Source organism: Setaria viridis, chromosome 2 (assembly GCF_005286985.2).
Source record: "Setaria viridis chromosome 2, Setaria_viridis_v4.0, whole genome shotgun sequence".
In the NCBI taxonomy this organism is placed as follows: domain Eukaryota; kingdom Viridiplantae; phylum Streptophyta; class Magnoliopsida; order Poales; family Poaceae; genus Setaria; species Setaria viridis.
In genome coordinates this window covers 46,830,461-46,847,438 of record NC_048264.2, presented here as the reverse complement: position 1 = coordinate 46,847,438, position 16,978 = coordinate 46,830,461, and the positions used below count along the sequence as shown (strand labels likewise).

The window sequence follows — 16,978 nt, the reverse complement described above, 5'->3', positions numbered from 1 at the left end:
GTGAGAGCTTTTGACTTCACCTACCTGAAATCTGCTAGTATTGTTGAAATAACTGGTAGATGTGATGAATCTGGACTGCTGAACGAGGAAGTTTTCCATTTCCATTTGTCATGCTCTAGCACTTCTTACAAAGTTCAGGCAATCGTTTGCTTCTTACTACAAATAAAGATGATCAGACAACTGTTTGTTGAAAATAAGGAAAAGAGGCAAAATCTATGATGTGCTTAGCTACGCCTCAGCCTAATCCCAGGAACAGGTAAATTTACGTTCGGTGACCATGGGAAAAAAAAATGTCTGCTGGTCCACTGATTAAGACACGGACCCCGCATGTTTATAACCACTTTTAATTCCATTGCTTATTTTACATGATGATTGCTCAACAAACCCATGATATGCTTGTTGGATTGCTTTCCTGTGGGCAGGAACAGGACACTTCTCCAGACATCTCTACACCGGACCAGAATAATGTCTGATGCAACTTGGCCATGCATTGTCCTCAAGCACCTTCGCCAGCAAATGAAGGCTCATGTGGAGATCACCAAGTATCGTCATATATGGCGTATATACGGATTCCCACCTACTCGTGCATTTCATTCGTTGATGGAAAGAAGTAGAGGAAAATAAGGAGCGTATAAACTTTGTTTCTCTGCCTTTTTTTCTTCTCTTATTCTCATGCCAGTCCCGGCGTCTTGGAGTCTGGTGGTACCAGAAGGGGAGGAGTTTAGGCCTGGCTTCACTGTCCTCAAGCCTAGAATGGCCACTAACATTTGCCTGTTTCAACTTTCAGTTGTCGACCTGACGGCTCAACTCTACAAATTTCCAAAACGGTGGTCGCCTTCGGACAGTTTGGAGGCAACTGCGGTCGTCCTGTATACCAGTAGAAATGCACGACCGCACATCCTACCAAAGTATGCATAGCTCACCGTCACCGGTTGCACAAAGCTACCGGGCATTCAGTGAATCAGCGGGCCGGCTGGGGGAGTGGGGAGGCTCTGTTGCATTCACTGAATCGTTTTGCTTCCTGAAACTTCTGCTCTTTCGCCCTCGGCCGCTTGTTTTCTTGCAATGATTGCGGGCCCTGTTGCTTTCAGCCCAACAGACGACGACGGGACCTTGGTGGTGGCCGTGCATAAATAATGCATCCGAGCGAGAGTGATGGGGGTGAAGAGAACAGCGCGGTGGGTGTGGGTCGGCGGATCCGTGGCGCAAGGAGGTTTTGGGTCATTGATTGGGCTGTTTCTCGGCAAGTTACGGTGCTGTCTGAGTCTGGAGCTGAAGAATTACTGCTGTATACAGGGAGGGGACACAGACCGATCACTGGAGGAATCGTTAGTTTGAAGGAAAATCGGAAGATGCTCAAGGGGATATCACTTTGCTATTTGCAACGAGACAGGCCCCAGGCACAGCGAGCCCAAGGCCGAAAGGTTCAGGGGCCGAACAAGCATTGAGGCCCACCGTTGTAAGCGGTGCACACATCATGAACGAAATGGAAAATTTCCCTCTGTTCAGATATTATCGGAAGACGGAGAAGGCTCTGATTTTATAATGAAACATTGCCTGATGGGCCGTGGTAAATTCTGGGTCCTCCTCAGTTTCAGGATAGCAAAGCACACGGCCCTGAACGCTGTCATGGATGGACCTCTACCCTATCAGGCCCACCCGCCGCCTCGTTTCTGCTGGACTACACAGCCCACAAGTTAGTGTTTCGGGGGGCGGGCTGGCAAGCCCACAAGCTGGGCTGTCTCTGTCTACGTCCCTCTTCGTACCACTACTGGGCTGGGCTGACCACACACAGACACAAGCTTAGAGGGAAAAAAAAACAAACAAACACCGAGACCACCATTATCATTGCTCTGTCATGGAATGTCCCTGGACTTTTTACATGTCGGTTTTACGAGATTCTTTTTTCGATGAAAGGTTTTACGAGATTCTTGCGAAAGTGAGAAGCCCTACCATTTTACAGCTGCACATCACAAAATATGCCACACTGTCATGTGCAAGCTCAATCACGTTTCACGTACGCGTTTGATAAGGCATCTTCCGTGGACGTTCTTCCTCTCTCGCTCAATTATTCATCACTATGTTAACGTGCCAGCATGTACGTTACCATTTGAGTATTGTTTTGGCCAGCAGCACTATCGATCAGGGAAGAATGTTGGCCACCGTACGGTTCACCTGCGGGGACTACTGCGATCGACCGGCACAGGCACAGCCGCCGGTTACGGCCAGATTAATTAATTAATTTCACCGTACGCCTTGCGTTTCCAAGTTGGTTGCATTCTGATCCTTCTTGAAGGTTCAATGGCTGCATTTACGGCCAGATTAATCTTTTATTGGATGCATGCTTCCATTGCTTTTCATGCCGCATTGTGGGAAGTCTATCAAGTTTCAGTGGCTGGTGAGATTTGTCTTGGCTAGGGATTATTTTAATAATCACCATTTTTTGGACAGTACTGAAGCACTAATACTAGTAGTATAAAAGTTTCTAAAAAAAACTAGTATAACTTATGTGTCAACTTCATTGTCAGCGCTGTCAACGATAACAGTTGTTTATTTCTTTCTCATAAACTTCAGCTCGCTTTGCACTTGTTCTACCGGCTGCTCCGTAAAGTAAGGCGTGCCATACTTTAATTTGCTAAGGAAAGTGAGAGTGGAACGACAATATATAAAGCCGCCTTGTCACGTCTCAGCAAACCACTTTGTACTAGTATTTGATTTGATTTGTTTATATACAGCCATTAAATTATCCCATCACCATCACTGCTTGACATAATCAACACTCCAATCAAACGCACTGATTATCTCCAAGAAGTGACAATTCAACAGTCCTGCTTGTCACTCACAAGCTCGAGAACAATAAGGGCCCTAGTTCTAGATACATTTTCCAGCATTATCTCCTGGAATAAACATTGCCCAATAATGGCCCAGGTTAGCTGACCCATGCCCCATGGACGTGGATCACATGGCCGCCGCAATTCGCAAACTCACTCGAGTTCAATTCGGCACCGTCCATCCAAGACAAGGAATCACCCCGTGCATCGGCAGTCAGCAGCATCACACGCATCTTTTTGGTTATCAGTTGTTCATCAGCTCATACTGTATCACGCATGTGGTGGCCAGTAATCAGCAGCATGTCAGATCGATGATGAGAGGTGAGGTGGCAGATTGATAAGGACTAATGGCTATAGGACGACAGCACACAGTAATGCAGCTGCTGGCATCGGAGTTGGCCGGAGGAAGGGAGGGACGGACAGGTGAGGTTGGTTGCGCTGCAGCATCTAAAGCAGTGTTCAGTATGCTACTGAATACTGATGGCTAGCCGGCCTCGCTTCGTGCCCAGTTTAGTGATCGCTACAAAAACAGTTCTCCGTTCGATGTTACTACTTTGAAAGAGACGCTGCCTTCTTTTCTTCTTTCTCTGGGTGTAATTTGGCCATGACGAAACATAAAACACCTGGTTTGTGAACCCAACGCTAGCTGGGCTGTGTCTCGCAAGTGGTTCATCAGTTTCCTATCTTTTCTGCCGACAAGTGTGAGTGAAGTTTCTCGTTTTCTCTCCCAACGAACCTGTACCCAGTGGTGTGTCTTCAGAAGTTAGAAATGCCAGCGTCCTCTAGATGCTGCCAACAGGTCTGCCATGTCCGCTTCCACGGCCAGGCGGACATATCAGAAGCACGGTGTTCAGATTCCCTGCCGGCCGGCGTCGTGCAGCTCAATCACGGAAACATTTGATAAGGGATCCCGTGTCGACCATTCCATTCCCAGCTCGATCGCCAGCTTAACAGACATGTGATAGCTGTGCGTGCAAGCCTGGTTGGCAGGTAATACTCTGACCACATCATCGTTTCAACCGGTTGGCGACAGCATATACAGTAGTACTCCGTAGGTGATAACTTAAGTAAACGATATACACGTCCGCAGAACTATCCGCCAATGGCGAGCCGTACATTTCACGTTTCGACACAGAAAGTACGGCGGCCGTCACGTCCATGTTAAATGCACCGTTTGCGTTTAAAAGTTGCAATCTTACTCTAGATTTCTCCTTTGATGCTTGCTTGCTTTTCTCTGTGCTGATGATCAGCTTAACTCCACACACATTTCGGTTGGCCAATAGGTTTCATGCCGTGACGGTGACGTATTCAGGCATTCAGGAGGAGGTGATGCATTCCAACTCGTATTCTCCTCTTCTTTGTTTCATGCAATAAACATGCATGTTTGTTATGAACACGTAATTGGTTCTTAGTAATGGGCAGCTAGCTTTTCAGATCGTCGCTACGTGCAAGTCCCTTTCAGATCCCATGTGTGAATCTGTATCCCAAATTGAACTTTTCCCAACTATGCATTTCTGCTTATCAGCTAGCTCATGGTGGCAGCCGTCCTTTTGGGCTTTGGATGGTGCCATGTTATGTTACACCCGGTCAGATCAATGGAGATTAGTTTTAATTTGCATTGGAGGTGTTAAGTGAAGCCTAATTGCTTCAATAATGAACAGTGTTTGTTTTGTCAACATTAAACAATTTTCAATTTTTGTATGAAAAACTTTCAGCTGACTTTGGACTCGCTCTAACTACTCCTCCTTAAAGTAAAACGAGGTATATATACTTTATTCTGAAAAGGGAAGGTGATGCGCCGGCTTTGCACGTCTCCGTAGACCATTGGTTGTCGCCCATCACCATCAGTTGAAGTAATCAAACTCACTCATTAGCCGCAAGAAATGACAAAGTCAAGCGTTTGTTTATCACGAACTATCTTTCTTCAAAAAGAAGGCCCTAGTATGTTTTAATTTTGCTCCCATTTGAACCCCTTTAGTTTTCTTATAACAATTTCAAACCCTTATCTTCTGGATTAAACATCGTACAATCACGGCTAATGATAACATTTTTATTTTTATTTATTTTTTATTTTAGAGACAATTATTTAAAGTGTAGGTGATGAGTTACATCCCCTGCCACGCGTAGCACATGGCCTCAAGTACTTCACCCAGAAACTCAAACTTGTCCAGTGTCCAGCTCACTGCATTCTGAAACATCCATCCAAAAACAAAACAAGACACATTGTAGTTATAAACAAAACAAAACAAAACAAAACAAGGAATCTCCGCTGCGTCAGCAGAATCGTTCACTTCACTTCATCACCACATCTTTGTATCAGCTGTTCGTCTGCTCTCGTATGATATGCATGTGGCCTACCTTGCATAGGGACACCACATATCACACCAAATAATTGAACAAAAAGCACGATCAGCACCAGCATCTTTCCGATGGGTTCTCATTACTTTGCCTTCCCCGTCCATGGCGAATTGATAGGGACTTATGGTTATAGGACAGCACAACAATGGAGCTAGAGGCATCGGAATTGGGACGGGAGGGACCCGTGATGTTGGTTGCAGCGCAGCATCTAATACTCTGAAGCAGTGTTCAGTACTGATGATGGCTAGCCGGCCCATTGCTTCGTGTTCAGCTCTCTGTTGGTCGCTGCCAGTTTCTCGTCGATGTTACTAGGAAAGAGACGCCGACGGGGCTTTCTTGACTTGTGTTTCGAATACGTTGCATAATTGCGCTTTACTGCATTGTTCTGACTGGTTCCGAGTGCTTTTGTTGTCTATCTGCTCAATGTCACACTCTCTGTCAGCTTCAGCTCAGTGGGCGTGTATGGTTGCACATGGAGGGACTCTTATCTGTTTGGATAAGTTAAGAATGGGCGTTCGGTCCTGGTGCAGGCAGTTGGATAAAACCTGGCCACGAAACATGTGGTGAGGGTTCAGTCCATGGACTACTGAAGTAAGTGTACTAGCCTCTCTGAACTGCTGAGCTCGATGCAATGGCTGAGGTTAACATGCACTACTCCAATCGACTTCGACCCATCCAGTGCTATCCAACTGTCCCTACCAGAAAGGGAAAGCTGCAGAGCTAACTCGGTATCGCCGGCTCCATCGAGACATCAACTCGTCCTTTTCCCTATCTTGTTCTTGGATCAAGTCAGTGTGGAACACCTCGTCCTATGATCTCTGTACGCCGTCGACGGTGAAACCAGCGAAAGAAACCACCCGCCATGCTGCCTGTCCTCATGAAGGCGGTTTGTTATCCTGATCGCCAGTGGAGCCATCAGACCTGCTGTCCCGTCTGAACTTATCTGAGCTCGCCGATCGCGGTCTCTCCCGGCGTACACGGCACCAAGCCGCTCGCCGGCGCCTATCTTGCTGTCCCGACGGCAAGGACGGACCGGATCGGAGCACAGTAAAGCGCGAAGCATCGCGTCGCATCATATCGCATCCCCCAAGCTTGAACGCGACGCAACCCAGCGACGACGGCCGGCATCGCTGCCTCCGCCGTTGGTTTCTCCGACCTCCTACTCCTGTGATCTCTATCCAACGAGACAACGAGAATAACCCCGAACCGACTCCGGAACCAGGTGCAGTGTTCCAGTGTTCGAATTCGACTCCCTCTTCACGTTGCCGGCACGAAATTTGCTCTTAGATCCTGTTTGGATCTAGGGTTAAAACTTTAGGTAGCTAAAAATTAATTCTTGATGATCCAAACAGAAGAGCTAAACGTAAGCTAAAAATTAGACAACTCCAACTAAATTTTAGTTCATTAGCCCTTCAAATCCAGCTAATTGTAGCTAATTTTAGATACGAATGACAAAAAACCAAAATACTCTCAAAAAACCTTATCCACTCTTCTCCCGCACCCTAGAGGTAGAATGAACTTTTATAAACAAATGGACTAAAAATTAACTCTAGCTCCAAACAGAATAGAGCTATTTTTTTAAAGAAAAAAACTTGACATGCCGGCTCTTTTTTCTACCCACCCCTTTTTAAAGTAAGATGTGATTTACTTATTTGAAAAGAAAGGAGAGGTGGGTGGGACAATGCGCTAGCTTTGCACGTCTAAGCAAACCATTTGTTTGTCCATCGCCATCAAATGAAGTAATCAAATATAAACAATTCGAGCACTAATTAGTATATCTTGAGAGAAATAAGGGCCACTCATTAGTTCCGAGAAATAACAATTCAAGAGTTTGTTTTGTCAATTATAGCTTCAAAGAAATAAGGGCCTACAGAGTACTATATTACGTTTTCCCTACCAATTTGGGCCCTAATCTCCTGGATTTCGCATTGCCCAATCATGGCTCTGGTAGCTAGCTGACGAGAAGAGTAATCACCTGGCCGCACGCACTTTACTCACAAGCTCGAGTTCTGTCCAGCTCACCGCACACTCGGAAGCATGCAACCAATAGAGAAACACAGAGAAGGGGGGGATCCCTGCTGCGTCAGCAGCGCCACATCCTCCCTTTTAACAATTGTTCAGCTGCTCTCATGCGTATATGCATGTGACCTACCCATGGACATGACATCATATATCGTCACACCAAATAATCCAAGGAAGAAACACTTTTGCTGAGCAGTGATGAGCATCAGCAGAGAGTTTCGATCGGCCACATTGTTTTTGGTTTGCCCGAGCGATGAACAAGAATACATGATGAGAGGTGAGGTGTCACTTTGATAAGGACTAATGGCTATAGGACAGTACAATAATGGAGCTGGAGGCACAGGAGAAAGCTTATTAAGACCCGTGAAATTAGTTGTATCTGCAGCTAATGCAGTGCAGTGTAGCTGCTGATGTACTGACGGCCAACCGGAACATTGCTACGTGTCCAGTCCTCTAGCGATCGCTAGCAGCTTTCTTTCTGTTCGTGAAAGACGCCGTCCTGTTTAAAGCTTGGAATGCCTAGTTGTGTAATTGCACTCCAGCCGTTGTGCTATGAAGGGTTCTCTTATGAGAGTTTGCGTGTCGTCTTCCTGCTCGGTGTCACTCTTTGTCAGCTCCGCCTTAAATTTAAGCGTACGTGTTTGGTTGACGGGGACGCCAGTTTTGGGGATTAACTAGAAGTGGACGTTCTGCTGTGGGCAGCTCGATGAAATTCGGCCACGAATTGAAACTCCTGGCTGACGACGTTTGGTCCATGGGCTACTAATTGGTTTCCTAGTACCATTATTGACGCCTAAGCTAGCTGTTGATGGTTTCCAAAATGTCCCTAAGCTAGCTGTTGATGGTTTCCAAAATGTCGCTGTTGATGGTTTCCAAAATGTCGAGGTCGGATGATTGCTTTTTTAGAAAATGGAATTGTTTTCGGCCTCTGTGATCGACACGGCCGTTCAGTTTTAAACATGGTCTAACAAAAACAAAAATAACAGTTCAGGAAATAATCCTAAGCAAATTCTATTATTACTTTTTCATCCGTTCTTAGCAAAGATATCCAAAACGATGACCTCTAATGCTTTACTTGCCATACAGACAGTCTCCCTTGTGTCTTCACACTGCAGTAGGGACCAATATCGCAGCCAATAAGCTTCCCTGAATACTGCTGCATAAAAGAAGTGAACCGTTTTTTCTAAAAAATCATATCATTGCGAGTACCCCCAAATAGCCCACATAAGTGCAGCAACCCCCATAAAAATCAATCTTCTTTTCTTCTTATCTATGCTGGTTAACCAGTTCCAAGCATGTGGAAAATTGATCTAGGTGGAGTTAACCCGGTAGCAATATGAACAATTCTCCAAATAGCTTTAGCATGCTGACAATCAAAAAATAGATGTTTAATTGTCTCATTACAATCATAGAAACAATATTTTTGACTACCAGTTCAGTTTCTCTTAGTTAAATTATCCTTTGTTAATATTACACCTTGCTGAGTGAATCAAAGGAAGGTTTTTATTTTTAGAGGTATCTTCAGCTTCCAAATAAATTTATTTGTAAAAGAGATATCCTGGTTCATCAAATATTGATACATAGACCGGACTGAAAAATAACTGTGATTATGTAAATCCCAGTTAAAAATATCCCTCTCATTAGATAGCTGGTAATTAGCTACTTTTGCCACCATGTCATTCCAAGCACTCAGCTTATCCCCAACTAGAGCCCTTAGAAAAGAGATATTTAGTGGCGTTTGGTTAATAACATTTGCCACCGTGGTGTGGGATAATGGGTAATATTATATAGGTTAGGGTATTGCTCTTTAGGTGGTTTGGGGCCTATCCAAGTATCTTCCCAAAATCTAGTTTATGAACCATCTGAGTCTCCATGTTTAATTCTAACCTGTGATAAACACTTCAAATTTAGATATTTATTTTTGAGCAAGGTCAGTCAAGTTCCTTCTTCATTGAATAGTTTAAATAACCATTTACTCAGAAGGTATCTATTTTTAATCAATAGATTTGTTATGCCCAAACCCCCTTATCCTTAGGACGACACAGGATGCCCCATTTAGCTAGGTGATATTTCTGTTGCCTTAAAAAAACCTAGATCTATAAAAATCCAGTCTTTCAAGGACATCTTTGGAATTTCAAAAAATAACATCATAAACATGAGAAAGCTACTTAGGACTGAATTCAATAAAATCAACCTACCTCCATAAGATAAATGTTTGGCCTTCCAAATACTTAATTTACGTTTGATTCTATCCTCAATTGCAGCCTAGTCCGCATTACGGAGCTTACAGTACTGTGGGCATCGGGATTCCTAAGGTCGATGATTGCTAGCTGAGGTTACCATGTATAATATATCCTTTTCCCTCCTATCCTTTTTCTCCATCGAGTTATTAGAGTCGAACACCTCTGTGCTGAGAGATCTCTATCTTGATCTTCTGGACAGTGAAATCAGTGAAAGAAACAATGGGAAAACTACCAGCCAAACACGGCCACGGCCTTGCATGGGGTGCGGCAAGCGGGGCTCATCCATCCATGCGGTCGCGCCTAAAGACTAGCCGACGGAGAACAGCTCACTTGGTGTTGGAGTTGATGAGCGCCCAGAAAACGCACAAGTATAGCCTCATCGGTTATTGCTGACCTGTCCAGGCCTCACTCCCATGCTACCATCATTCATCATCAGAACAGTTGTTCAGATCTCAACAGCAAGCCTATCTCCCTATAACGGCATGATGCTCTTATCATCACCTGCAAACTGCCCATACCATTCTTGCTTGTGTAGAAACAGCGGCCTATGCGATGGCATCTTGGCATCAACGGTCTGGTAGCACACTGGTGCCAGTGATGAGGGACCAGCTGAGTAGCAAGCGAGCCACGAGTTAGCAACCAAGAAGAAGGGTCGTCAGTGTGGGGAATGGATGGGGACGCGGGATGCTGCCTCGTGTAGGTCGTGCAGGGATCGGAGGAGACGATGCCACGGAGAAGAGCAACGAGGCCCGACCCGACGCGGCGCTCGTGGTACGCGTGACATGCAATTCTGGGATGCCCTGTCGTCTGTTCACATGCAAGTTCATCCATCCATGATCCATGCCGTACGTGCAAGTTCTGCAGCTCCCGGCTGAGGAGAAGGCTCATCGCGCTGCCAATCCACACTACAAATCGTCCTCTCCAATGCCTTCAAATTGAAGCGTCCTTGGAGCCTGAGTGCCTGACAAAGACCTGGTTGGCAGGTAATACTCTGACGGTCTGGCCACATTATCGTATTCTCCTCTGTTTCATGTAGTAAACATGTCTTTTATGAACACGTAATTGGTTCTTAGTAATGGGCAGCTTTTCAGATCGCGACGTGCAAGTCCCTTTCCGATCCCATCGCAAATTGAACTTTTCCGAACCTCCTGATGAATATGCATTTCTGCTTATCAAGCTCATGGTTAATTAGGCTGCCACATTTTCGGCAGCCGCCCTTTTGGCCTTTGGCTGGTGCCATGTTACACCCGGTTAGTTCTATGGAGATTAATTAGTTTTAAATTTTTTTTGAACGGAGCGGTAAGAACTTTGCCGTAATTTTTATTAGAAGGAGTAGGGGAAGAAAAAACACAAAAAGAAAGAAACAGACGATTCCACCTAAAAGTGTTACAACTACAGCCAACTAAAAATGTTAAAGTTTTAACAACATGATGTTGTGCTTTGTCGCTGGAGGCGCGTGTTAAGTGAAGCAATACCAAGTGTTTCCAGCTTCGAAAAATGGATTCATATATAAGCCCAATAGGAAGTGAGCATAGCTTAACTGGTTAGGGTGGAACTAACCACCCAGGTTCGTGTCACCTCTAGCTGGAATTTTGGTGTCTATTTTTTCTTCTTAATGAAAAATCATCTAGCTCCTTTTAAGTTGATCTAATTTTTTTATATAGGCCCAATTGATTGAACCACGAACAGTTTGTTAACAACGTACTACGAAAAAATTTCAGCTGGCTTTGGACTTGCTCTAACTACCACTACTTAAAGTAAGGCGTGGTATACTTTATTTTGAAAAGGGAAGGTTATTAGTATATAGGACAAAACGTTATACGCCGGCTCTGCACGTCTCGGTAGGCCATTGGTTCGCCCATCACCATCAGTTGAAGTAATCAAACTCACTTATTAACCTCAGGAAATGGAAAAAAACAAGAGGTTGTTTATCACTATAACTAGCTTGCTTCAGAAAGAAGGCCCTAGTGTGTTTTTGCTCGCATTTTGAACCCATTTAGTTTTCTTATACCAAATTCAAACACTTATCTTCTGTATTAAACATTGTCCAATCACGGGTAATATATGCTAGCCTTTTTTTATTCTATTTTTATTTTAGAGGAAACTGTCTATTGTATAGGTGACGAGTTACATCCCCTGCCACATGGTTCACATGGCCTCAGGTACTTTCACTCACAAACTCGAATTTATCCAGTGTCCAGCACTCCAGCTCACTGCATTCTGAAGCATGTATCCATCCAAAAGAACAACAGACCAGGGAATGCCCGCTGCGTCAGCAGCATCAATCTTTGTATCAGTTGTTCACCTGGTCTCGTATGATATGCATGGGGACTACCTTGCATTGGGACACTACATATCACACCAAATAATTGAACAAGAACACGATCAACACCACCAGTTTTCTCGATCGGTACCTTTGCCTTTGCCCCGTCGACGATTAGAGGTGAGGTGGCGGATTGATAAGGACCCAGGGTTATAGGACAGCACAACAATGGAGCTGGAGGCATCGGAACTGAGAGGGAGGGACCCGTGAAGTTGGTTGCAGATTGCAATGCAGCAGCGTGTAAAGCAGTGTTGGTTTCAGTTCTAGTGACCGCTGCTACCAGTTTTCCACTCCACTACGAAAGAGACGCCGGTGGCGAGCTTTTAACTTGTGCTAAGAATACGTTGCATAATTGCGCTTTCTGCTCAATGTCACACTCTCTGTCAGCTTGAGCTGAGCTTTTAGGTGTACGTGTTTGGCTGGGCTGCAATGGGCGTTCGGTGCTGGTCCAGGCAGTTGGATAAAACCCTTCCTGGCCACGAGACATGTGAAGTAGTACTAGATAGCATCGATCTCCAAAATGTTGAGGTCGATGGCTGATGAGGTTAACATGTAGTACAGTACTCCAATGTTGCCATCCAACTGTCTGCCCCTAGTGAGGCTGGCAAGAAAGAGCCATTGACACATCCTTTTCGCTATCTTGTTCTTGGATCAAATCAGAGTGGAACACCTCGTGGATCGGATCGTCCTATGATCGATGTCTGTAGACTGCCGGTGGAGCTGTCCCGTTTGAACTTTGTCTCAGCTCGCCGATCGCGGTCACCGCCTATCGTGCTGTGTCTCCCGGCGGCAAGGGCGCCGGGGCCGCCGCGCGGAAGCATCGTCTAGCTCGAACGCGTTGCGTTGGTTGCTCCGACACCTTGTTAAGTTGGGGGGCGGGTACGAGGCCAGATCGTGTGGGTGGGCAGCCAATGCAATGCAAGATGTGAGGTCGGTGAGTAGCGACAGCAGCTGATGATAGCCTACTGGAGCGATATACGGCAGCAGCGCTATCAGTGAATGCCTCGCGTTTGCCCGATTTGGACCCTAATCTCCTGGACTGATCTGAGCATTGCCCAATCATGGCTCATGGTAGCTAGCTGACGAGGACTAGTAATGTCCTATGCCACATGGATCACATGGACATGGCCGCACGCACTTTACTCATCACAAGCTCCAGTTCTGCACTACTGTCCAGCTCACCGGAAGCATGCACGCACCCAATAGAAACGCAGGGAAGGGAGCTGTACAATAATGGAGCTGGAGGCGCAAGGACCCGTGAAGTTGGTTGCCTCTGTTGGATAAAGCAGTGTAGCGTAGTTACTGACGGCCAACCGTACCATTGCTTCGTGTCCAGTTCTCTAGCGATCGGTAGCAGCTTTTGTAAAGAGACGCCGTCCTTCAGTCGGAAGCTTGGAATGGTTGTGTAATTGCGTTCGTGCCATCATGATAATTGCATTGTGAGGGGCTCTGAAAGTTGTGCCATCTTCCTGTTCCAAGTCGCTCTCTGTCAGCTCCACCTTAAATTTTAAGCGTACGTGTTTGGCTGACCGGGACACTAGTTTTGGGGATTAGTCAAGTGGACGTGTTCTGGTGTGGGCAGGTGGATGAAATGTGGCCACAAGTTCAAAATCCTGGCCGACGTTTGGTTCATGAGCTACTAATTGATTTCCGATCCTTTTCCGGCTGTCCTGTCCCTCCATCAAGGATTCAAGGACTGCGAAATAAGTGAAAGGAACAAGTGGAAAACCATGCGCTTTAGTCAAAACCGCGGCCTGCATCCGTTGCTATCTCCGTCTGCTGCGCGATCGCGGTCCCGCCCTCCGTACACGGCACCGCCGCATCAGCCAGCCGCCGAGCCTGTGATCCCGACGGCCACGCTCAGATCAGCCGCACAGCACAGGCTCCGCTGCTTCATCCATGCATCCGGGGCTCAGTAGTGTCTAGCCGGTGTATCTGAATCTGACGGAAGAACAAGAACAACCCCCGCATGGAGAATTGGACATGAGCGCTCAGGTCAGAAGACGCGTAGCCATGAGCCATGGGTGCTGCTGACCTGGCCAGGCCTCACTCCCATGCTACTATCATTCATCGTCAGATCAGCCGTTCAGATCTCACAGCTAGCGTATATTCCCGGCTACAATGGCATGGCATGCTGCCTCCGGTGCTCTTATCACCCACTGGCTGCAACTGCCCATACCATTGTCCATTCTTGTGTAGTACAAGCAGCGGGCGGCATATGCGAGGGCATATTGGCATCTCCCAACTGATGCGGGGGACCGGCTGACGAGTGCCCTGGTCCTATGCAGCCCATACTGCTTGCGGCCCCTTGTCCGCCTTGTTTTCCCGTCCAGGGCGATGGATGCATGCCACGGAGAAACGAGGCCCCACGCGGCGCTCCTTGTACGGCTGACCTGCGTGCGGTTGACTCCCAGAGCTTCCGCGATGTATCCAGCCCCGATCCAGCATCAGATTCATCAGCGATTAATCGGCAACTTGTGGTTTTTCTAGTCTCTCGGAATCATCGTCTGGCCACCCTGCCCGTTGACATCCATTTCTTTATTTTGAGGTAAAGTTCTTGGATCCACCATGTCCCGTCTCAGACTCTAAGTAAGCCATGCCGTCAATTAGAAGCATCCGCTGAGCCTGACTGGTTGCTCGTCTCAACATCGCAAGGATTCATTGTTGCTGCCTTGGTAGTATTTTACACATGATTTCGCGGACCGGGCACCAGATCTTGCTTAGTGCTCTAATCACCGAGCGTGACAGGCACCATACGTACAATACCAACACACACCAAAGAACCAAAAGAATTTTTCACAACAAAGTTTGTAGACGTCACGAACGAATCCCGTTCCCGGCCGGCACCAGGAGCAGGAACCCGGCTTCACCCTCGGCGGCGCTGCTCCTGCTCAGGCTCAGCTCAGCACCGGGGGCTTCACGGCCGGCTGCAGCCGCTCGGTCCAGAACAGCGCGGCCTCCGCGCCGTCGCCCTTCACCACCTCCACCACGCACACCGCGTCAGCGAGCTTGAAGACGCTCACTTTCGCCACGATGCCGCCGCTCTCCTCCTCGAGGTAGACCGGCCCGGTGCCCCGCTTCCCTTCCCTCCTCACGCGGTACCCTTCCTTCCGCCCGGCCGCCTCTACGCGGCTCAGCACGTCGGCGGCGGGCTCGCTCACGAACACCCGCTCCTTGCCCGGCCCGGCGCCGAACAGCGCGGACAGGTCGGACCCAGGGGAGAAGCTCAGGATGTCGAACGCCGTCATCTCCCTCGCCATGTCCTCCTTGAACTCGGGCTTGAACCAGGCCTCCTCGTGGCCGCCTACCATGAGGCGCGCCAGCTCCTCGTTGCTGGCGCCGTCGCAGAACCAGGGGTGGGCCACGATGCCGTCCGCGTCAATGCGAGCGTCCGGGTTGGGGTGCAGCACGCGGCGGAGAAGGTCGCGCAGCGCCGGCGAGAACCAGCTCGGGCACCGGAACTTGCCCGCGTAGATCTTGCGGTACATGTTCACGAGGCTGGCGTCGTTGAAGGGGAGGTACCCGGCGGCGAGCACGAACAGCACCACGCCGCAGGACCAGATGTCCACCTTCGCCGGGTCGTACCCTTTCCTCGACAGGATCTCGGGAGCCACGTACGCTGGGGTGCCGCAGAGCGTGTGGCGGAGGTTGCCGCCGTCGGCCACGGCGCCGAGCCCGAAGTCGGCGACCTTGAGCGCGCCGGCCTCGTCGAGGAGCAGGTTCTCCGGCTTGATGTCGCGGTGGAACACGCCGCGCGCGTGGCAGTAGCGCACGGCGGAGATGAGCTGCCGGAAGTAGTGCCTCGCGAGGTCCTCCGTCATGCGGCCGGAAGCGTCGACGAGCGAGAAGAGCTCGCCGCCGGCGGCGAGGTCGAGGACGAAGTGGACCTTCTTGCGCGTGGCTAGGATCTCGTGGAGGCGCACCACGTGGCGGTGGCGCAGGCGGCGGAGGATGGCCGCCTCCCGCTCAATGGCCGCGGGCCGGCGTCCCTCCTCGGCCCCGCCGGAGGCGCGGGGGTTGGGGAAGGACTTGATGGCGACGGACTCGCCGGTGAGGAGGTCCCTCGCGAGGTACACCTTGGCGGACGCGCCGCGGCCGAGGAGGCCGCCGAGCTCGTACCTGCCGAGGAGCACCGTCCCGGAGGGAGGTTCCTCTCCCGGCGCGGCGGATGCGACGGCGCCGGTGGCGGGCGACATCGTGGCGGTGGCGTCTGCTCGGCTGGCGCCGTCGTAATGAGCGGGCGCGACGGGGGAATTTTTTTTCCCTGTCCCTAGCAGGCCGGCGACGGGGAGGAGAGCGATCGTGGCGGAGGAGCTGCGGGTGGCTTTGCGGCTCGGCTGTTTGAGTTTGGGGATTGATGGCCGTATTTATGTAAACGCGCCGCTGCGGGGGAAAATGCTGGAAGCGTGTCTGCTCAGTGGGCCCGGAGGTTTCAGGTGGCAGTCCCGTTGCGGTTGCACGGCAGGAGCAGCGAAAGTTCGTGCCATCAAACGCCGGTGACTCAATTGCAATAATAATTTTTTAAAAAATGAAATAATAATAAAAAAATGCCGGTGACCCATAATTATTTATCTTTTGTACATTCATTTTCCGGAATCTGCACGCTTTTTTTCCTTTTCGTGATGTTGGCCGTACAATTGATTAGCAAATACTAGTACGAAAGGTCTGTTAGTTTTTAATAAATGCCGGATGTGATGTTCATTGTCACGTATTGGGTGCAAACCAAACTTTGGTGCATCGCAAATTGTTCGAAATGGACCCAATATGGCTATTGTTTACTAGCGACGTGATACATGCTCTTCTCGTTAAACTCCTCTGTCTCATGCATGTAGTGCAGCGGAAATGAGAAAACTATCCAGATTTTGGAACCGAGAACAATAGCAGTTTCCACAGATTAACTAAAGCAATTAGACGTTTCACTTGCAATCGTAAAATAAGAAGTAATAAAGTGTCCCGTGTATTATTGACGGTACAAGTATCAAAAGCTGGACAAGAACTTTTGAAATGTTATCAATATATCGTTACGGGTATACAGTATGGAGGTCCATATATCCGGAAAGAGTTGCTTAAAGCAACATATAATATGGGACATCTCTACTTCTCTAGGAGCAAGAAATAGTGGAGGTAGCTGTTCTCCAACTTCCATGTCAGAACTACTACTAAGTACTATATACTGAAATAAAACCATCTAAGCTATCTTA

The 16,978-nt window shown here is 48.2% G+C and overlaps 1 protein-coding gene across 1 annotated transcript; it reads right to left on the bottom strand.

The window, feature by feature from the left end:
• Nucleotides 1-14,410: 14,410 nt before the first annotated feature.
• LOC117846328 (CBL-interacting protein kinase 29) lies at nucleotides 14,411-16,123 on the bottom strand. The gene has a single exon (XM_034727472.2). It carries the CDS (start codon nucleotides 15,971-15,973, stop codon nucleotides 14,675-14,677), a length of 1,299 nt encoding a protein of 432 aa, XP_034583363.1. The 5' UTR covers nucleotides 15,974-16,123; the 3' UTR covers nucleotides 14,411-14,674.
• Between the last annotated feature and the right edge of the window lie 855 nt (nucleotides 16,124-16,978).